This window comes from Neofelis nebulosa, chromosome 9, assembly GCF_028018385.1.
Source record: "Neofelis nebulosa isolate mNeoNeb1 chromosome 9, mNeoNeb1.pri, whole genome shotgun sequence".
Taxonomy (NCBI): domain Eukaryota; kingdom Metazoa; phylum Chordata; class Mammalia; order Carnivora; family Felidae; genus Neofelis; species Neofelis nebulosa.
In genome coordinates, this window is record NC_080790.1 from 36267375 (window position 1) to 36289474 (window position 22100).

Genomic DNA, 22100 nt, shown 5'->3' on the forward strand with positions numbered 1-22100 from the left:
AAAATTTTAATCATACTATTTTATCCCATCATAAGTTATTTACCCATTCCCCTATTACTGATCATTTAAGTGATATCCAGTCTAAGGAACACCGTGATGGATACTTTTATACATCAATTTCTGTCCCAATCTTTTTATTATTATGTATGGCAAGTCCCTGGAAATGTAATTTCCCAGCCTAGGAGCGTGAATATTTGCCACATCTTGTCAAATTGCTTTCCAAGAAATGTTGTACTTTATACTCTAGAGCAGTGTATATAAGTGCCTGTTTCATCACACTCTCCCCAGTACTGACTATCGTGATTTTTTAAAAATGTTTGATATTTTATTTACAGTTATGTTATTTTTTAAGTTAACTTCTCTCATGTTTATGGCTTCCCTGTATTTCTTCTGCAGTTCATGTCCTTCACTCATTTGTCGGAACCTAACATTTTCCTTACATATTAGGTCTATTCTTTAACATCTATTTCGTTTGGAGTTCATGTGACGCAAAAACGGCTTCCACTGGAAAAAGGCTCAAAGGTAAGGAGGCATGGAGAGTGGAGGAAAGCGATGGGCGCAGATATACTTGGAAATGGTTATTGTTAAGTTTAACTTTGGAAGCGAGGTTGGTTAAGGGAGTTACTATGTTGGAGAGTGGTTAAGGGAGTTATTAGGCTGGAGACTGAGATGTGAGGGGCAGGGGTAAGGCGCTTAGTCGATGGTCAAGATTTTCGGGAGGTTCAGCTTCCGGGGTTGGACTAGGAGCAAGAGGGGTTAGAATCGGGGTTTCGCTTCAGGATGTTGGGGTGGAGGAGGGAGCGCTACAACTCGGGAAAGTAAGCGGGTTGGGGTAGGCTGCCAGGATTAAGGTACACCCCAGATCTCGCCCGCCACTAGAACCCAGGCTGCCTCGTGGTGCCCAGGCCCCCGGCTGGACAGCCAGACGCTACCTGTAGCTTCAGTTCCTGAGTGCGGCGCTGCAGGGCCTGCAGAGGATTACGCGGCCGCCTAGCCAGCATCTCCCTCGCCTCTGCTCCGGGCGCCCTCCCGGTCGCCAGGGAAACCACGGCGGCGGGTGGGCCGGTGACGCAATCACGGCGCGCCCGCCTCTCAGCCCTGGAAGCCGCCCGCGAGTGGGGGAGGGAGGTGGAGGTCGTGCCTTGTCGCAGTAGCCACCCCTCCGCGCCGCAGGTCCTGGGCTCTCAGGTCAGGCCCAGTGCCCAGTAGTTCTCTTTTGCCGGCCAGTTCCACAGGACGTGGGTGGAGGTGGGGGAGAATGCGCCACGGCGTCGGAAACTACATGTCCCATAATACCTCAGTGTTGCCACGCCAATGCTGTTGGGGGTGTCGGTGTAACGGCATTTGTTCTCTCATAACCAGTTTTGCTGAACTAATCTTAAGGTATAATTTAAGCGTCATAAACTCTTAAATTGACAGCAAGGGTAGCTTTCCTATGTGGCCTACACTGTCACATCAAAGGACAGGTTTTATATTCTTCGCCGTTTGGGGCGTTGCTGGTTTCATTTCACTTTAGTGTTGCACGTTATCACGCTGTCCATCCTGAGTTCTGTGAGGATGGTGATTTTGTCTGTCCTACAGCAGGTACGCGAGCGAATATTATGATCTCCATTTTACTCCTCCTCTCAGAGAGATTGTAATAACATTTCCCCAGATGGTTCTGAATCCTTTAAGTCCAGTTCCCAAACTTTGCACTAACTACACCGAGTACAAATGATGACATGAGCTCACTTTGCAAAGGATGAACTTCACTAATATAAATGAATGCTCTTCTGTACGACGAACAAGTTGATTCCACAGGTCCAGCTACTATGCTACTTATTTGTGTACTTTTTTCTTCAAATATACCTAGAGAGAAATGACAAGTGCCCACCTCACTGAATTTTCACATTGAACCCACCTTCATGTAACATCACCCATATAAGGGTGCCGAACATTACCAGAACCCTAGGTAGTTCTCCCTTCCTAATCCCTACCCACCTCCACTGCCTATGTCCAAAGTAAACACTATACTAACTTGTAACAAAAACTTGTTTTGCCTCTTTTGAACTGTCCAGTGTAATCATGCATTGTGTACTGGCATCCTGGTGGGCTTTTTTCACTCAACATGTTATTTGTGAGATGCATCTGTATCATCATGTGTAGTTGTAATTTGTTCAGTTCTTTTGCTCTCTGGTATTTTATTGTGTGATACTCTTAATATACTCATTCATTCCACTGTGGCTGGACATGTGGGTAGTTTCCAGTTTAGGGCTATTATAAACAATGCTATTACATACATATATACATAGTACAAACAAGTATACAGTGGTGGGCCACAGGGCATGCTTTATGTCCAGCTTTAGTAGATACTGCCTATTTTCCCAAAGTTGTACTAATTTACTCCGTACCTATATGAGTTGTTGTTCTTCATATCTTGACAATAATTTGGTATGATCTGCTTTTTTGTAGCTCATGTCTTTAGTTTGAGTTAACTTCTGCATTATGGCTCATGATACTTAAAAATTCACATAAATAGCCCAACGTAGTATCTTCATTAAAAAGATTTGTAACAGTTGGGAATGCAAGCTGGTGCAGCCACTCTGGAAAACAGTATGGAGGTTCCTCAAAAAACTAAAAATGGAACTACCCTACGACCCAGCAATTGCACTACTAGGCATTTATCCACGGGATACAGGTGTGCTGTTTCGCAGGGACACATGCACCCCCGTGTTTATAGCAGCACAATCAACAATAGCCAAAGTGTGGAAAGAGCCCAAATGTCCATCGATGGATGAATGGATAAAGAAGTTGTGGTATACACACACACACACACACACACACACACACACACACACACACACACAATGGAGTATTACTCAGCAATCAAAAAGAATGACATCTCGGGGCGCCTGGGTGGCTCAGTCGGTTGAGCATCCGACTTCAGCTCAGGTCATGATCTCACGGCTGGTGAGTTCAAGCCCCGCGTCGGGCTCTGTGCTGACAGCTCAGATCCTGGAGCCTGCTTCAGATTCTGTGTCTCCCTCTCTCTTTGCCCCTAACCCACTCACATTCTCTGTCTCTCTCAAAAATAAATAAACATTAAAAAAAAAAAAGAATGAAATCTTGCCATTTGCAACTACGTGGATGGAACTGACGGGTATCATGCTAAGTGAAATGAGTCAGTCAGAGAAAAAAATCATATGATTCACACCTATGAGGACTTTAAGAGACAAAACAGATGAACATAAGGGAAGGGAAACAAAAATAATATAAAAACAGGGAGGGGGACAACACAGAAGAGACTCATAAATATGGAGAACAAACTGAGGGTTATGGGAGGGGTTGTGGGAGGGGGGATGGGCTAAATGGGGAAGGGGCACTAAGGAATCTACTCCTGAAATCATTGTTGCACTATATGCTAACTAATTTGGATGTAAATTAGAAAAAATAAAAAATTAAATTAAAAAAAAAAGATTTGTAACAGTGCTCACGTGGGCAGCTCGTATACTAAAACTGAAACCGTAAGGAGATTAGTATGGCCTCTGTGCAAGGATGACAGGCAAATTCCTGAAGCGTTCTATATTTAAAAACATTTTTTTTAATGTTTATTTATTTTTGAGAGAGAGAGTGAGAGACTAAGCACAAGCAGGGGAGGGGCAGAGAGAGGGAGGTATAGAATCCGAAGCAGGCTCCAGGATCTGAGCTGTCAGCACAGAGCCAGACGCAGGGCTCAAACCCGAGAACTGTGAGATCAGGACCTGAGCCAAAGTTAGACGCTTAACCAACTGAGCCACCCAGGTGCCCCCTGAAGCATTCTGTGTGAAAACAAACAAAAAAAAAAACAGGTTTATCACAACAAATGAGAAAGGAGTGCTATTGTAAGAGGTAAGCAAAATCCATCATTTATGAAATCCTTATTTAAATATGTATGTATAAATTAGAAAAAAATATTGTAGATCAGATCTATAAGGATTTCCATATTTTAAATGGAAAAGTTACAGTCATGAATATGGTATAATTCTATGTTGGTAAAAATAAACAAATAAACTCCCTACATGTGTGTATATGTATGAGCGATGAGGAAGGATGCAAAAAAGCTGATTACTCTTGTTCATCTCAAGTGGAAAGATGACTGATTTTATACATTTTGTACTATATTCAGAGTTATAACCGTTTATTCCTTTAAGTCCTGGATCAGCATCATCAACATCATCTAGGAGCTTGTTAGAAATGCATATTCTCAAAAAAGAAAAAATGCATGTTCTCAGGCCCCATCACAGACCTACAGAATCAGAACCTATGTTTTACTAATACCTCAGTGTTTCATGTGCACTTTCAACGTTGAGAAATACTATTTCTTTTTTTTTTTTTTAATGTTTTATTTATTTTTGAGACAGAGAGACAGAACATGAACGGGGGGGGGGGGGCAGAGAGAGAGGGAGACACAGAATCGGAAGCAGGCTCCAGGCTCTGAGCCATCAGCCCAGAGCCCGACGCGGGGCTCGAACTCACGGACCGCCAAATCGTGACCTGAGCCGAAGTCAGCCGCTTAACCGACTGAGCCACCCAGGCGCCCCAAGAGAAATACTATTTCAATAGTATTTAGTGTGCTATAAGGGATGAGAGTACTCAGCTGCCTTCTTTTTCATAAATTTACATTTCTTTTGATTTGTGATGCTCAGCATAGTCACATTAACAGTCTTTGCTTCTCTCTTGCCATTATGAAAACCAAAGTAACCTAAAACACGAAAGGTTGGTAGTAAGGTTGCCAAAACCAAAGCAAAGCATGATGACTGTTTCTCCTGAGAACAAGCTATTTTGTAAAACTATGATTTTCTTCCAACTCTGTTAAAATGAATATTAACTTTGTATTGCTACCTTACAGGAGACACTGAAAACGTATTCAATGGCTTTTGAGAGGCTCATTATGTACAGTTAGCAGAACTAAGTAGTTAGGGATCCGCTAATGAGAGATTACAGCAGAGGACAGAGAAAGTTGCCTACTTCAGGACCTTAAGACAATCCATCTCAACTAAAAGTGTCAAGTATTTATCAGCACCTTGGTGCAAAGCACTGGTTAGACCTGTGGTACAAGATGTTTAAGGCACTGGCCTCAAAGAGCTTATGAGCTAGGGTGGTGGACTAGAATCATGAAGCTGTACCAACTACCAAAGATTGTCATGGAAGTGCCACCTGGCATGCAGAATTTCCTGCCAAGTGAACTGTACACATGGGATTTGAGTTCTCGAGTAAGATTACCAGTGAAGACACCCACTAGACACTTGGAAAGGGTGAAGCTGGAAATAAAAGGATCAGGTAGGATAGAAATACCTTAGAGAGGGTTCTGCTTGGATGTGTCCATTAAGCCTGGGGACTGGCTTGGTAATCAAAGGGAAAGGATAGAGCAGAGGCCCAAGGATTGAAATTTCAGGAACTTGGAAAAGGAGGCAGTAGTAAAAGTTTGGAAACGTGGGTAATTTTATGTTATTAGGGAAGTATGGCAAGAATAATTTCCAGGGAGAAACTGGCATTATCAAATACTCTGGAGGTGAAAATTAAAAATTCATAAATGGCCATTCGATAACAATGGCTCTGGAGCATGCAGAGGGCAGACTCCAGGAATTTAATGGGCAAAGCATTTAGGAAGTGATAGTGGGCCATTTTTTCTAATTAGCAAATGATGGGGCCAACCAAAGATTTTTTTTCCAAAGTCAAGATCTGTGCAGGTTTGTAAAAAGAATTTGGAAAGCAGGGAGAGACTGCAGATGCTAGAAATACACTGTGTCCTAGAGAACAAGGAAGGGGGCTGGGAGATGCAGAATTCAACGGAGGCCAAAGAGGAGTCAGCCTTGGAAGGGATGTGTGCATCTTCTCTTGTGAGAAAGGAAAAGCCAATGAGATAAAGCCTCCAAACCAGTGGTTTTGAACCACTGCTGGGCATCACAATCACTTGGCGAGCTTTAAAAAGCCCAATGCTCAGGCATACCCCAAACTACATAAATGGAAATCTGTGGCATGCTGAAATTTTTAAGGCTCTCTAGATGATTATATTGTGCAGCCCTTTTGAAAACCACTGCCCTTCAACAGAGCTATTGAGAGGAAGAACAATGAGGGAATTCTAGCCTAATGGCCTCTATCTTCTCATATGGTTGAGAAGCAAACTGCAGGCCAGATGGGATAAGCTCTAAGAACCAACATTTTAGTCTTTGTGTTCACAGAAGGAAAATAAGAGTTGGAAGTAATAAAGCATGATGGCTCCAGTAAAATGGAACAAAAAAATAAAAAATAAAAGCTTTGTGTGGAAACTTGTTTGAATTTTCTTATGTTAATGTGCTGAGACACAAAATTAATCTTTGTAAGAATGAGCAAGGACAGTGTTATAGAAAACACCTCTTGCAAATTAAAAATAGACAAGGCCTTAGTCACTCTTGATTTTTAGATTAACAGTTGGAATTTATCACTAAGCTCTAGTCAAGAGGGGGTTTCCTTTAATGTATATAACATAGTAACACATAAATGAAGTGTTTACCAATAAAAATTGGAGTATGTTGTCACTCTCATAAGTGCAAAAGTCTTACATACATCATCCTTAACTCGGTTTTTACACAGTCCCTTGCTTTACTGCACAAAGTTGGGCAAAAGGACTCCTAATGGTCCCTGGGCCAACTCTCCTTTGCAGTTGTATCAAGGAATTGCCATATATTCCTTAAAAAAGATTATCTGCTCAAAACACTAACAGATGAGTTTTGAGAATCCCGATCTTTTGATGCAGTGAACTGCTTGCCAGGCAAGATACTCCTTTTCCTTGTGATAAAAGATTCAAAGAGGTTTAAGAATTTTTTTTATTTTGAAAATAAAATGGACTCATAAAGTGCAACGAGAAATTAGATCTGTCCAGTGTTCTGTATCCATCTTCGACAAACTGCTGGAAACAGAAGAGAAAAACAATTAGAAATATATAATCGTTAACTTAAAATTATTGTCTTGTGGAGTTAAACTATGAGATCTGATGTTACAGGTAAGAAAATTTGCATAGCTCTGATGAAAAAGCTACCACTAGATGCAAGGCTCCTAACTTCCAGGCCAGTGCTCTTTCCACTTTACCAGGCTAAGAACCAAAGAATTCAGACTGGAGATTACAAAACATGAATGCAAAGATATACCAAGATCTACCAAGGATACTATTGAAAAGAATGACATGGGGGAAAGGAGGTGGCCGGCATACCCCCACGATCCGTTTTCTTTTTTCCTTTCCTTCTTTCCAGTAGCTTACTTTCCAGAAGTTTAATGTCAAGGTGCAACGATACTGCACGTGGTAAGGCATGCTCACTAAAGGCACGCAGTGAACTGAACTACGACACCACAGTGTACGTTTTTTGGGGGAAAAGAAAACCTCCTCTCTCTGGTGTCTGTGGGAGAGTCACCTCCTATAAGGTATCCACAGGCGCTCCTGCCCCATGATATCCGCCCGTCCCCGACATCTCCGCTTAGTCTCCGTACCGTCAGTACCGCTCACCGACTCCCATCAAGAGCAAGGCGCTGCAGAGTGTGTACGGAGACCGTAGGTCACGTGTCGGAGCCCCGCCAGCGCAGGGCGAGGTGGGCGCGCGGTCTCAGGCCAAGTCCAGCTTCTTCTGAGTCACCGCCAGCTTGTCCTGCAGCCTCCGCTTCCTCCAGTCCAGGTAGCGCCTCCGCAGCCGGTTCGCCTGCCAGCCCACGAGCACTCCAGACGCGAAGGCCACCAGCACAGACAACTGCAGCGTCCGCTCGGACACGTTCGCCATGGCAGCCGGCGGCGTGCAGCCTGACCTACGGCGCGGCGGCGGGGTCAAACGGGCGGAGCGCAGGGCGGTGCGTGCGCAGCGCGCCCTGCGGCGCCTTCGCTCAAAACTCACGACTTCTGGCTCGCCTTCTCTAGTTTGGCCGGCCTGTGGGTGTCCCCTCCTTCCCTCCTCGGGCCCTCTACAGTAGTTATTGTTTGGCGTTAGTCAGATAAGTCAGATATTGTCTTGCCTTATTAGCTAACTTTGATGGTGTGTCTTTCCAAACTTATTGTAAGCCCAACACCTCTTTGTATTTTCTCTAGGCGGGGGAATGCAAGCCGCATATGTAACACTCCATTAACTGGTAACGCATTAAAAAAAAAAAAAAAGAAAAAGAGACGAAAATTATTTTAATAATATGATTTGTTTAGCCCAATATATACAGGATGTTATTTCAACCTGTAATCAACATAAAAATTATTAATGAGATTCAACCTGTAATCAACATAAAAATTATTAATGAGATATTTTTTTGTACTTAGTCTTTGAAATTTGATGTAGATGTTGTAATTAACAGCGCATCTCATGGGGCGCCTGGGTGGCGCAGTCGGTTAAGCGTCCGACTTCAGCCAGGTCACGATCTCGCGGTCCGTGAGTTCGAGCCCCGCGTCGGGCTCTGGGCTGATGGCTCGGAGCCTGGAGCCTGTTTCCGATTCTGTGTCTCCCTCTCTCTCTGCCCCTCCCCCGTTCATGCTCTGTCTCTCTCTGTCCCAAAAATAAATTAAAAAACGTTGAAAAAAAAAATTAAAAAAAACCACAAAAAACAGCGCATCTCAATTTGAACGCTAAAGTTTCAGGGGGAAATACTTGGTCAGTATCCAGATTTCATAAAAGTTAGTTGAAAAAGATATATATACTCAGGTTGTTCCAAAGAGACATAAAAATTTCTCCAATAACTGAGTTGAGTATCAGTTTTTAAATTTAATTAAAAATTTAAAAAATGTTTATTTATTTTTGAGAGACGGTGAGCACAAGCTGCGGAAGGATAGAGGGAGAGAGGGAGACACAGAATCTGAAGCAGGCTCCAGGCTCTGAGCTTTCAGCACAGAGCCCATAGTGGAGCTCAAACCCATAAACTATGAGATCATGACCTGAGCCGAAGTCAGATGCTTAACTGACTGAGCCACCCAGAGGCCCCTAAATTCATTAAAGTTTTAAAGAAGTTCAAAGTTCACTTCTTCTGTCACACTAGTCACATATGTATTGGACAGCGAGTTCTAGAGGGCCCTGCTATGCCAGAACTAGTAGTGGGTCAGAATTGCTGGCATGGTGAAAAAATTCTAATGATAGAAGTCATTCTGGTGGACAGACCCTAAGGTGACCCCCAATGCCTTTGTGTAATTTCTTCTCAAGTGTGGGACCTGTGACTTGCTTCTATCTAACAGAATAAAGCAAAGGTGCTGGGATGTCACTCCTGGGATTCCTTTATGGTGTATAACACTTCTTTTTAACAGACTGATGACTCTCCTTACCAGCTTGATGATGAATGTGAACATGTTGAAGAAGCTCATATAGCAAAGGACTGCAGATGGCCTCTAGGAACATCAGGATGCCCCCAGCCCACAGCTGGCAAAAAGACGGAGCCTTCAGTTCTACAGCCCAAGGAAATTAACTGCCCTGTCAACCTGAATAAGCTTGGAAGCAGGATCTTCCCCGGTTCCACCCCCAAAGTAAGAACACAGCCTGGCTGACATCTTGATTGTAGACTTTTCGAGAACCCAACAGAGGACCCATGTGGCTGGGCTCCTAACCCATGGAAAGTTGATATTATAAATGTGTGTTGTTTTAAGTCGCTAGGTTTGTGATAATTTGTTACACAGCAATAGAAAACTAATGCGGTCAGGAAAGGGAGACCAGCCCATGGAGCCTGAACTTGTTAGATTGGGGCCGGACTGACCTCACGTCTCTATTGATAACCAGCAAGTGGACTTTCATACCCGAGGCAGAACACATCTTGGCAGAGAGATGTTAAAGACAGTATTGTGTCCAATGTGAACTCACATCTGCCGTGCTTAATGTTCATTTATTTGGAAAATATGTATGGAATGCTGCAGGAGGCATTGGGAATGTGGAAGTGGCTACAGCACGACTTCCCTCAGCTTAGTGCAGGGTGAAAGATGGGGAAAAAATTAAGACACATTATGATGAATTGGAATATTTAGTAAGTATGTAGCTGAGACTTAAAAAAAGAAAACCCTCAGAAAGACTCTTTCTCGTTATAGTCCATCCAATCTGTCAACCAGTTCTGTTGGTCACATTTTCAAAATATGGGCAGAATTCAACCACTTCTCACCACGTCTCCCTTCACTGCTACCATTTGTTTCAAGCTGCCGTCATCTCCTACCTAAGTTACTGCAATAGCCCTCATCAGGTTTCTGTGCTTCTGTCGCTTTCCACCACATTCTATTCTCAGTGAAACAGCCAGAGCGAACCTTGGAGATCAGAAGTCGGATCATGTCCCTCTTCTGCTCAAACCGTGCAGTGGCCAAAGCCCTGGCAGTGGTCCCCAGAGCTGTCTGCATGATCAGTTCCTCCCCATCCCTTCGCCATCACCCGTGTGCTCATTTTTTCTTGTGCTCGCCCCAGCATACTCCTACCTAAGAATATTCGCATGGGCAGTCCCCCTGCCTGACACGCTCTTCTCCCAGATGCCTGCATAACTAACTTCCTCACCCCTTTTAGGTTCTTGTCAACTGCCACCTTCTCAACAAGACCTATGTGACTATTTAAAAATCACAATCCAACCCCCCCCCCCCCACCGCCCTGGCCCTCCCGATCTCCTTTTCCTCACTCTATTCTCCACCTCCACAGTATTTATAGCCTTCCACCTACTGTAGGATTTATACTATCCATTTGTATTTAGTATACTTATTGTTTATTGCCTGTCTCCAGCTACAGTGTAAGCTATTCAAGGGGAAGGATTTTTGTCTCAGTTGTATACTGGTGGATCTCAAGTGCCCACAGTAGGGGCTGGCACCTAACAGTCAGTAAATATTTGGAGTGGATGACAGCAGGGAGTGGTCAGGGGAGTCTTATGGGTGTGTGGCTGAATTGAATCTTGAAAGATGAGTAGGAAAATCAGGAGAAATGAAATTTCTCTGGATCGCAGTTTTCTCATTGTAAAATAGTTTGGTGTGATTCGGTAGCTCTAAGATATTTTTAAACCAAGTTTTGGCAGCCTGAAGTTGTGTACTTGGGCCACTGGTATTATTGCAAATTTGAACCTCGCTTGGAATTCTTACCTCATCCCTAAGTGGCCTGTGGGCTAAAAATAAACCAGATCATGTGCACATGTATGCTGCAGCAGGCCTTGAATATGGGAAAACCTTAGGTGGATAGAGCTGGGAGAGACAGTAGAAATGCCCTTAATTTTGCAGGAGGAAACGCTGGCCAGACGGGAGAATAGAACTGCTGGGAAGAAGGCAGGGGTGTAAGGCTTTAAATCCCTCTTAAAGAGTCAGTGTGTCCCTGGCTTGAGACTGTATTTTGCCCCCAGGGTGCATTATTTCAATGGGGCATTTTTGTAGACTTGATTATGGTCAACCAGCTTTGAGGTGATGATTACATTTGGATTCACAGGTGGAATAGTCAAGTGTAATGAGTTAATTGATTACATGACTTTTTTTTTTTAAGGTTGTTTATTTATTATTTATTTGTTTGTTTGTTCGTTTAAGAGCGGACACAAGCAGAGGAGTGGGGAAGAATCTGAGGCAGGCTCCACACTGTCAGCACAGAGCCTGATGCAGGGTTCGATCTCACAACTGTGAGATCATGACCTGAGCTGAAATCAAGAGTCAGACGCTTAACCGACTGAACCACCCAGGTACCCCTGTGTGAGTGTCTTTTTAATGATACATTAACTGCCATTGTTGAGTTTGCTGTTTGAAGTGCTTGGCAAGGGAAAAGATTTTGTCATTTACAGTATTAGACCTTTATTGCTTATAAATTTATTTAAAGTATATAAATGGAATTGATTTCCTCTGCAACTCTAGGACCCTACGCAACAAAGCAGTCATTTTATACCCTAAAGGCTCCATAAAGGGTGGAACTTTGCCATGATTAACATGGCGCATTCATATCAGTAGGTCCTTGAGTTCTGGGCCCGTAGAACTCAGGCTGGGCCTGTTCCCCTGAGCCACAAGCACACAGCCCTCTGTGTCAGTTTAAACTTTTTTTTTTTATTATTTATTTTTGAGACAGAGACAGAGGGTGAGTGGGGGAAGGGCAGAGAGAAAGGGGGACACAGAATCTGAAGTAGGCTCCAGGCTCTGAGATGTCAGCACAGAGCCTGATGTGGGGCTCGAACTCACAAACCGCGAGATCATGACCTGAGCTGAAGTCAGATGCTTAACCGACTAAGCCACCCATGCGCCCCAACCCCGTATGTCAGTTTTAACTGCCGGATCCTTTGTGTCCCATTCTCTTCCCTTGAGTTTTGGGAAGTGGGAAGAAAAATTCTTCCTGCCTCCACCAGTATACATTCTAAGAGCCTGGGACTTAGGGGAGGTAGGCATGCAAAGTAAATACACCAGATTGTGTGATTGTCAAGTGTGAATCATTTCCTCCCTGGTGCGTAAGCAAGAATGAAAGCGATGCCACGGCAAAGGCTGAGCCTTGATCCTTGTCTTTGGCCGGAGCTATAATGCGCTTCTTCAAGTCTGCCTCGGTGGTTTCTAATTCTGGAGACGTGCACAGTAGAATGGTCTCCCACAATCCTTTCAGAAAGAACAGGAAAACCCTTCTGTATTCTTCTTCTGTAAAGAAGACACCAGCCTGTCTCCTCATAATTCTGAGGTAAAATGGTCACCTATAATTCACTCATTATTCCACTAAGTATTTGCTCAGTGCATACCACATGCCAGATATTTATTGCTACATATTCCATGCTGAGCCAATGTCAAGGACCTACTGTCTAGGAGGAAGAATGACAACAATCAAATCTTCACACAAATAAATACAGCCTTACAAACACTGACGAGTGCTTAGATGAAAAAGTACTGTGCACCATGCTTGCGGGAACACATTAGAGTCTTAACTGGGTTTGGGAGGATGGGAGTTGACAAGAAAGGTTTCCTATGGGCTTTGCAGTTAGGACCTGACGTGAGACACACAAGTAGGAATGGGAGGGAGAGTTCTTCTCTTGACCAGGAGGATGCACTCGTGAATGTTTGAGGCTGCAAAAAGCTGACTCAGTGGGAACTGGAGGGGCAGGAGCGGAAGAGAGGTCGGAAAAGTAGATAGGACTTGCAGGCCATGTCAAGGGCTTTGGACTTTATTGAGAGGGAAGTAGACCACCATTTTTGTGAGCAGGGGAGTTACAGGGTTCTGTTTGCATATTAATAAAAGTAATCTGATTTCTGTTGGAGAATGGATGGGAAAGTGCCATGGATGGACGTAGGGAAACTGGTTAGGAAACTATTCCAGTAGTGTAGACAAGAGACAGTGGCAGTATAGTGTATAGGAGTGGATGTTAGGCATACTTGAGGTTGACACTTTTTTCTTGCAGTACTTTAGAGATGTTCCATTGTCGGTACTGTAATAGCATTGTATGGGGACCATTGGTAGCCATACTTGTGGGGAGCACAGCATAACAAATACACTAGTCAACTCACTATGTCGTACACCTGAAGCTAGTGTAACATTGCGTGTCAACTTCATTAAAAAAAAAAAAAAATGAGAAACAAAATGAATGGGGCACCTGGGTGGGTGACTCAGTCGGTTGAGCCTTAGACTCTTGATTTCGGCTCAGGTCATGATCTCACAGTCGTGAGATCAAGCCTCACGTTGGGCTCTGTGCTGAGCGGGGAGCCTGCTTAAATTCTCTCTCGGGGCGCCTGGGTGGCGCAGTCGGTTAAGCGTCCGACTTCAGCCAGGTCACGATCTCGCGGTCCGTGAGTTCGAGCCCTGCGTCAGGCTCTGGGCTGATGGCTCGGAGCCTGGAGCCTGTTTCCCATTCTGTGTCTCCCTCTCTCTCTGCCCCTCCCCCGTTCATGCTCTGTCTCTCTCTGTCCCAAAAAATAAATAAAAAACATTGAAAAAAAAAAATTAAAAAAAAAAATAAATAAATAAATTCTCTCTCACCCTCTCCCTTTGCCCGGTCCTGCTTGCACACACGTGCACTCACTCAAAAAAAAAAAAAAAAAAAAAAGAAAAAAGAAAAAGAAGAAAAAAGATGTTCCATTGCCTTCTGGCTTGCTTAATTTTGGAAACAAAGTCTTTATCTGTATATAATGAGTCTTTTTTCCCCTCTGGCTGCTTTTAAGACTATCAAGAAGTTTTAGCAATTCAGTTATGATGTATTTTGTATAGTTTTAAAAAGTTTATTCTGTTTGGAATGTGTTGAGTCTCTTGAATCTGTGGGATTAATAGTTTTCACCAAATTTAGAAAACTTTTGGCCATTTTTTCTTCAAATAGTCTTATGCCTTCTTTTTTTCTTGGGACACACAGAGTTCAGGGATTGGTGGATTTTCAAAAGCAGTAATGTTTAAGGATTTTTTTTTTTTAACTTTTAACTGTGAAAGCAAGTGATTCATTGATGACTGGCTAACTTGCAGATGTTTTTCCATTGAAAGGAGGCTCTTGCCAATTGGCTGTTTTTTCAGAAGTGTAACTGCTGGGATGAAGTTGTTATGGGTTGATCAGGATGAATTTAAAGCTGGTTATAGTAGTTATTCATTGTTGTGGTCAGATAATTTTTTTGTAGGAGGATAGCAATTTTTTTTCCCTCAGTCTCTCTTTTTAATCTTCCATCCGGTAGAATTGCAGGAAATACCCTAGGAATTAAGCAGAGTTCTACCAGTGTTATTGATTCTTCTTGAAGATGAGGTTTCATTTCCAGAAGTCTGATGATCAGTTGAATATCAATCAACATGGTTTCATCTCGTTTTGTCTTTGATTGATGTGCATTTGCGATTCTGGACAACAGACATTGAACAACTATGAGACAAACAAGAATAATTAAGAATATTATAAGATGGGACTGGAAAGCACATAGAAACCATGACCCAGTATTTCTCAGGCCTAAAGACAAATCCAACAACTTCCTGAATCTACCTTGAGTAGCCAGGTTGCCTTTTTCCTTCAGTTAGGTGATGGATTGTTCCATCCCACCTCTGGAACAAAATCTAGGTAAAGATGGAGTATTAGTAATAGTGCGAACTCCAAGGTTATTCTATTATCCATAACTAACTACTTGAGCTCTAAGGGCTGGACTCATTAATTGTGTCAGCCAAAGCGAGGTTCTAATTGTTGATGGTCACCTCAAGTTGGCCAAATTTTATAGGCAGGATCACAATCCCTAGGAGGCTATTTACAAAATATTATTTATACCTCCAGGAAAAATAATAAATTGCTACTTTAGAGTGTTACAACAAAGAATAGCACTTGAGGAGGAAAAGGTAACAGTATTTCATAATTAGTTAATTAAATAGCAGAAAAATAATAGATGATCTCAGTTAGAAGTAAGCACTGTCCTGCATGTGGTACCATCAGATTTTACAGTTCCAGTATGAGATCTGGAGATGTGTCTGTTGGGTTAGCTAAGGCTGAATTTGCTCTGAGACAAATGGGATATGCCTTAACTACTGGGTCAAAAGACAGGTTAATAATAGGCCATGGATCTTTGATATGCGCCGTGTGTTAACAGCTTTAGATGTCAGCTCACCTTTCCTTTCATGTACATATGAAAAGAAAGCTTTATGGTAATCTGGGAGATGCAGTTCAGATGACTGTAGATGAAAGTCGTGAGACCACAGCAAGTCTTTTCCATCTCTGCTTTTTCCATTCCATGAAGGAGATTCTAAAGGGTTTGATTTAGGCAAATGGTATCAAGTCCTTGCTGTTTCAGAAAAGTTTGGTACGCATTGCACACAATACCCAGTTAGTCTCAGAAATCCTTCTTACTGTCTTCTGGTGGTTGGTTGTGGGTAATTTTGATGAATTTGCAATCTTTTCTTAGATACTGTCCTTCCGTCAGCTGATGTGTCTTGGCACGTCAGTGGGCAGATACTTAAAGTGAGTCTTAGAGTCATCACATCAGGGGACCTCAGAAGAGCTCATTTACATATAGGGTCAGAGCGATCACCTAGGGAATAGCATCTCCTTTGAGTCTTGGTTTAACTGTGATGAGGCGTCAGTGGATTCCTGGGTCCAAGTGAATTATTAATTTTCCTGGGTGAAAGCAAATAATGTTGACTATTTTACTCCCTTGAGACACTGAACAAAGACAAGTACAAATCTATTACAGTGAGGAGAGGATGATGTTTAGGTTAGGCATTATTAGGAAGTAAGGTATAACTATTTTTCTAATTGCACGCAGATCTCAAACAAATCTATATTCTCGACCACTGGGTATTTTAACAGTGAAGTAGATGTATTACATGAACTGGTACAAGGCAGAATTAGGTGGTCACTGTAATGCCCACCAGCGGCTGGTCTTAGGTTTCACGAGGCAATCAAATTTAGTACCTGGAATAGCCCACGCGTGGCGCTGGGTTCACTGAGAAGGATAGAGGTCCGGACCTGGCAGTCAGGTGTGTTTCTTCAGCAGTAGTCTCGCAGCTGTGCACAGAGCAGTCCTAGTGGAAGATTAAATGTGAGAGAACGAGATCACAAAGGTGGGTGTCAGGGCCAAGCTCACGTCCCAACTAGGAGCAAGTATCCTGCACGTGGTTCTGCAGGCGGAGCCTCCAGGGCCACAGGTCCCGCTCACATGTCACGACACTCAGGGAAGCCCAGAGCCACGGCCCCCTGCCAGGCACTTACACACCATTCATGGTCCTTGTAATCCAGAGGCACTTTACCGATCTGGGCTCATTTTTACCACAAAGAGTGTAGACGCTCCAGCTCTGTGAGGTTTCTAGAAAGTTAACCCAAGGTCAGTTTTGACTGTACAGAGGATTTTTGTTAACCTTTTGCTCACAGGTACAGTTGGCATAAGATCTTTCTTTGCTTCAACTTTTAGAAGATGCCAACATAGAACAGAATAAATTCCAGAAATAAACCCACATAAATACGGTGAATTGATTTTTGACCAGGATTGGAGGGCAGTTCAATAGGTATAGGACAGTCTTCAACAAATGGTGCTGGATAACTGGACATCCATAAGTAGAATAAGAACCTTGAACCTCAACTCACACTGTATATAAAATTGATTCAAGATGTATCATAGGTCTAAATATAAACCATAAGACTATCAACTTTTGGAAGAAAACATAACAGAGAATCTTTATGAACTTGGGTTAGGCCAAGAATTCTTATTATGATACCAAAAGCACAATTATTAATGGAACTTGATCAAAATTACACAACTCTGCCCTGCCAAAGATAGTGTTAAGACAATAAAAACACAAGCCAAAGACTGGGGAAAATATTTAAAAATCACATATCCAATGAAAACGATATGCAGAATACATAAAGAACTCTCAAAAGTCAACACTAGAAAACCAACAGACATAAAAGATTGGGAAGGATTTTAACAGGCACTTTACCAGAGAGGATGTACAGGAGACAGGTGCATGAAATAATGTGCAATGTCATTAGGGACATGCAAAGTAAAACCACGATGAGATAACACTGCACACCTGTTAGAACAGCTAAGACATTTTTCAAATGACAACACCAAGCATGTTGGCGGGGACTCTGAGAATGGGAAACTTATACATCATTGCCAGTGGGAATGTAAAATGGCACAGTGACTCTGAGAACAGTTTATCAATCTTTTGTGAAGTCACCGACCAGGTGACCAGCAATTCCATTCTTAGATATTTGCCCTAGAGAAATGAAAATTTATATTTACCCCAAATCTGTGCATTAATGTTTTTAGCACCTTTATTCATAGTAGCCCAAAATTGGAAAAGACCCACATGTCCTCTCATGGGTGAATGGATGAATAAACTATGGGGCATCCGTACAATCCAACAACACCCAACAGTAAAAAGGAATTACTCTTGATGCACGCAGCAACAGGGATGCATCTCTAAAGCATTGGGCTATGTGAAAGAAACCAGACTCAAAGCTATATGATTTTATGTATATGACAGTCTGGAAAAGGCAAAACTATAGGAGAACATATCAGTGGTTGCTGAGGTTCAGGAAGGAGAAGGGCTTGACCTTTACACAAAGAGGTAGCACAAGGGAGTTTTTTAGGGTCATGGAACTTTCTGTATCCCGGTGGTAGTGGTGGTTACTCAAACCTGTATGTGTGTTAAAACTTATAAAATTACAGACTTTTTAAAGTTAATTTTATATGTTAACTTAAGAGTAAAAAAATGAAAGAGAAACCCAACTGATTTGAAACTATGTCCACGTGAAACTGCCCATGAATGTTTACAGCAGCCTCATTCATTACTGCCAAAACTTGGAAGCAACTGATATGTCATTTAATAAGTGAAAGGATATACAAGCTGTGCTCCACCCATACAATGGAATATCATTTAACAATAAAAAGAAATGAGCTGTCAAGCCATGAAAAGACATGGAATGACCTTAAATGCGTATTGCTAAGTGCAGACGCTGCTCTGAAAGGCCACATGCTGCATGACTCTAGCTACATAGCATTCTGGGAAAGGGAAAACTATAGAGACGGTTAGAGATCAGTGGTTACCATAAGTTTGGGGGTGGGAGAAGTGTTGAGTAGGTGAAGCACAGTGGATTCTGGGGGGTGATAAAGTACAGTGGATTTTTTAGGGTGATGAAGTTGTTCCATATGATACGGTAATGATGGATACAAGAAATTTAAGCATTTGTCAAGGCCCATAGAATTTTACAGCACAAAGACTGAACTGTAATGTAGGTAATATTCTTGAAAATTTTTATTGTGGCAAAATGTACATAACATTCAATTTACCATTTTGACCATTTTTAAGTGGCAGTGAGTACATTCGCAATGTTGTGTAGCCATTCTATCCATTTCCAGATCTTTTTCATCATCCCAAATAGAAACTCTGTCCCATTGAATAACTCTCCCTTCTCCCTTACTCCAACAACTGGTAGCGTCTCTTACACTTTCTATCTCTATGAATGTACCTATTCTAGGTACCTCCTATGAGTGGAATCATACAGTATTTATCCTTTTGTCTCTGGCTTATTTCATTTAACATGACGTTTTTACAGTTTACCCATATTGTGGCATGTTTCAGAATTTAATTCCTTTTTGCAACTAAATAATATTCTATAGTATATGTAAATACCACATGTGGTTTGTTCATTCTACCTTCTGGCTATTATGAATACTAATTGGAACATTGTATCCAGGTTGTGAACATTGGTATCCAGGTATATGTTAAGAGTCCTGCTTTCAGATCTTTTGGACATATACCTAGAAGTGGAATTGCTGGATCATATGGTCATTCTATGTTTAGCTTTTTGAGGAAACCCCCACCATGTTTTCCACAGAGGTTGCCCCATTTTACATTCCCACTAGCAATACACCATTATTCTAATTTCTCCACATCCTTCCCAACACTTGTTGTTTTCTTCCTTCCTTCCTTCCTTCCTTCCTTCCTTCCTTCCTTCCTTCCTTCCTTCCTTCCTTCCTTCCTTCCTTTCTGTCTTTCTGTCTTTCCCTCCTTCCTTCCTTCTTTCCTTCCTCTTTCTTTCTTTCTTTCTTTCTTTCTTTCTTTCTTTCTTTCTTTCTTTCTTTCTTTCTTTCTTTCTTTCTTCCCTCCCTCCTTTCTTCCTTCTTTCCTTTCTTTCTTTTCCTTCCTTCCCTCCTTCCTTCCTTATTTTATTTTTCTTTCTTTCTTTTTCTTTCTTTCTTTCTTTCTTTCTTTCTTTCTTTCTTTCTTTCTTTCCCTCCCTCCTTCCTTCCTTCTTTCCTTTCTTTCTTTTCTTTCTTTTCCTTCCTTCCTTCCTTCCTTCCTTATTTTATTTTTTTCTTTCTTTCTTTCTTTCTTTCTTTCTTTCTTTCTTTCTTTCTTTCTTTCTTTCTTTCTTTCTCTTTCCCTCCTTCCTTCCTTCTTTCCTTTCTTTTTCTTTCTTTCTTTCTTTCTTTCTTTCTTTCTTTCTTTCTTTCTTTCTTTCTTTCTTTCTCTTTCCCTCCTTCCTTCCTTCTTTCTTTCTTTTTCTTTCTTTCTTTCTTTCCCTCCCTCCTTCCTTCCTTCTTTCCTTTCTTTCTTTTCCTTCCTTCCTTCCCTCCCTCCTTCCTTCCTTCCTTATTTTACCTTTCTTTCTTTCTTTCTTTCTTTCTTTCTTTCTTTCTTTCTTTCTTTCTTCCTCTCTTTTTCTTTTTTCTAATAGCCATCCTCATGGGTATGAGGTAGTATCTCATTGTGGTTTTAATTTGCATTTCCCTATTAATGATGTTGAACATACTTGCATGTGCTTATTGGCCATTTGTATATCTTCTTTGAAGAGAAGTCTATTCAAGGTTTTTTTTGCCCATTTTTGTATTGGGTTGTTTTTTTGTTGTTGAATTTAATAGCTCTTTATATATTTTGGATATTAATCCCTTATCAGATATACACTTTGCATATATCTTCTCCTATCCTGGGGGTTGTCTTTTTACAATCTTAATAATATCCTTTGAGGTACAAAAGTTTTACATTTTGTCCAATTTACCTATTTTTGTTGTTGCCTGAACTTTTGGTGTCCTATCCACGAAATCATTGCAAATCCAATGTCATAAAGATGTTCCCTATGTTCTTCTCTAAAAATGTTATAGTTTTATCTCCTACATTTAGGTTTTTGATCCATTTTGTGCTAATTTTTATTTATTTATTTTTAAAATTTTTTGTAATGTTTATTTTTGAGAGAAAGAGAGACAGAGTGTGAGTGGGGGAGGAGCAGAGAGAGAGGGAGACACAGAGCTGTCAGCACAGAGCCTGACACGGGGCTTGAACCCACAACCCTTGAGGTCATGACCTGAGCCAAAGTCAGATGTTTAACCGACTGAGCTACCCAGGTGCCCCACATTAATTTTTATATATGGTATGAGGTAAGGATCCAACTTCATTCTTTTGCGTGTGGATATCCATTTGTTGAGAAGACTGTCATCTCTCGTTGAATGGTCTTGACCCTTGTTGAAAATCAATTGATCATATATGCAAGACTCTGTTTTCAGACTTTGTATTCTATTCCTTTGATCTATCTGTCTGTCCTTATGCCAGTACCACTCTGATTAATGTAGCTTTGTAGTAATTTTAAAAATCAGGAAATGTGAGTCCTCCAACTTTGTTCTACTTTTTTGTTTTGTTATGGATATCCTCCTGAATGTGAAGTGGTATATCATAGTGATTTTGATTTGCATTTTCCTAACGATGAATAATGTTGAATATTTTCAAGTGTTGTATCCATTTCTTTACCTTCTTTGGAAAAAAAGTCCTTTCTCAAAGCATTTGAAAAAATGGGGTTCCTGTTTGTTTGTTTTTTATTGATGAGTTGTAAGAGTTCTCTATATGTTTTGAATACTAGACCCTTATCAGATACAGATTTTCCCCACCACCCCAAACCAGAATATTCCTATGAAATCTGAAATGGTGTAAAGTGAAGAAGCGGTTACTATTAATTTATAGTTGACCCTGAGCAACATGGGAGTGAGGAGCATCAACCCCCCATGTAGTCAAAAATCCACGTATAACTTTTGCCTCCCTGAAAACATAAGTACTAAGAGCCTATTGTTTTTTTTTTTTTTATTTTTTTATTTTTGGGACAGAGAGAGACAGAGCATGAACGGGGGAGGGGCAGAGAGAGAGGGAGACACAGAATCGGAAACAGGCTCCAGGCTCCGAGCCATCGGCCCAGAGCCTGACGCGGGGCTCGAACTCACGGACCGCGAGATCGTGACCTGGCTGAAGCCGGACGCTTAACCGACTGCGCCACCCAGGCGCCCCTAAGAGCCTATTGTTGACTGGAAGTCTTAGCGATAACATAAACAGTTGGTTAACACATATTTTGCATGTTATATGTATTATATGCTATATTCTTATAATAAAGTGAGCTAGAAACAAATATTACTAAGAAAAGTCATAAGAGAAAATACATTTACAGTACCATGCTGTATTTATCCCTCCAAAAATCTGTGTATAAGTGGGCCCACACAGTTCATACCCATGTTGTTTAAAAGTCAACTTCTATGGAAAAAGTTTTGAGTGTTCTTGGGCCCAAAAATAATCTCTCAGGCTTTTCAGATACTTTAGGACACATCTTGCTAATGGATGTACAAAGTAAGTTCAGATAAAGCACTTATGTTCAAAGAAAGAGTTCATAACTATGGTGGCCGGATGCTGAGACTCTGAGTGTAGTTCCTACGGAAGGAGTTTGGGAGGGACAGCCTCGCTGCTTGGGCTACGTACTGC

At 41.7% G+C, this 22100-nt stretch overlaps 2 protein-coding genes, 1 long non-coding RNA gene and 1 other non-coding gene across 9 annotated transcripts in view; 1 reads left to right on the top strand and 3 right to left on the bottom strand.

Annotated features, from left to right (window-relative positions):
* NPHP1 (nephrocystin 1) overlaps positions 1 to 1153 on the bottom strand; it is a 59775-nt gene extending 58622 nt beyond the window's left edge. The window contains exon 1 of one of the 6 annotated variants that reach the window (XM_058683255.1): positions 933 to 1153. In XM_058683255.1, coding sequence (XP_058539238.1) covers positions 933 to 1001 — 69 coding nt within the window. In that variant the 5' untranslated portion in view covers positions 1002 to 1153. The remainder of the gene's footprint in view (positions 1 to 932) is intronic. The other 5 variants (XM_058683254.1, XM_058683253.1, XM_058683258.1 and 2 more) reach the window with 5 other exon arrangements.
* A 2312-nt stretch (positions 1154 to 3465) lies between these two features.
* On the top strand, positions 3466 to 3569 carry LOC131486428 (U6 spliceosomal RNA). The gene has a single exon (XR_009249333.1). It is a non-coding gene; the product is annotated as a U6 spliceosomal RNA (small nuclear RNA).
* A 3237-nt stretch (positions 3570 to 6806) lies between these two features.
* On the bottom strand, positions 6807 to 7572 carry LOC131484726 (uncharacterized). The gene is made up of 2 exons (XR_009248410.1): positions 7483 to 7572; positions 6807 to 6907 (listed from the first exon to the last, which is right to left on the bottom strand). It is a non-coding gene; the product is annotated as an uncharacterized LOC131484726 (long non-coding RNA).
* A 14-nt stretch (positions 7573 to 7586) lies between these two features.
* On the bottom strand, positions 7587 to 7804 carry MTLN (mitoregulin). The gene has a single exon (XM_058683273.1). It carries the CDS (start codon positions 7764 to 7766, stop codon positions 7596 to 7598), a length of 171 nt encoding a protein of 56 aa, XP_058539256.1. The 5' UTR covers positions 7767 to 7804; the 3' UTR covers positions 7587 to 7595.
* Between the last annotated feature and the right edge of the window lie 14296 nt (positions 7805 to 22100).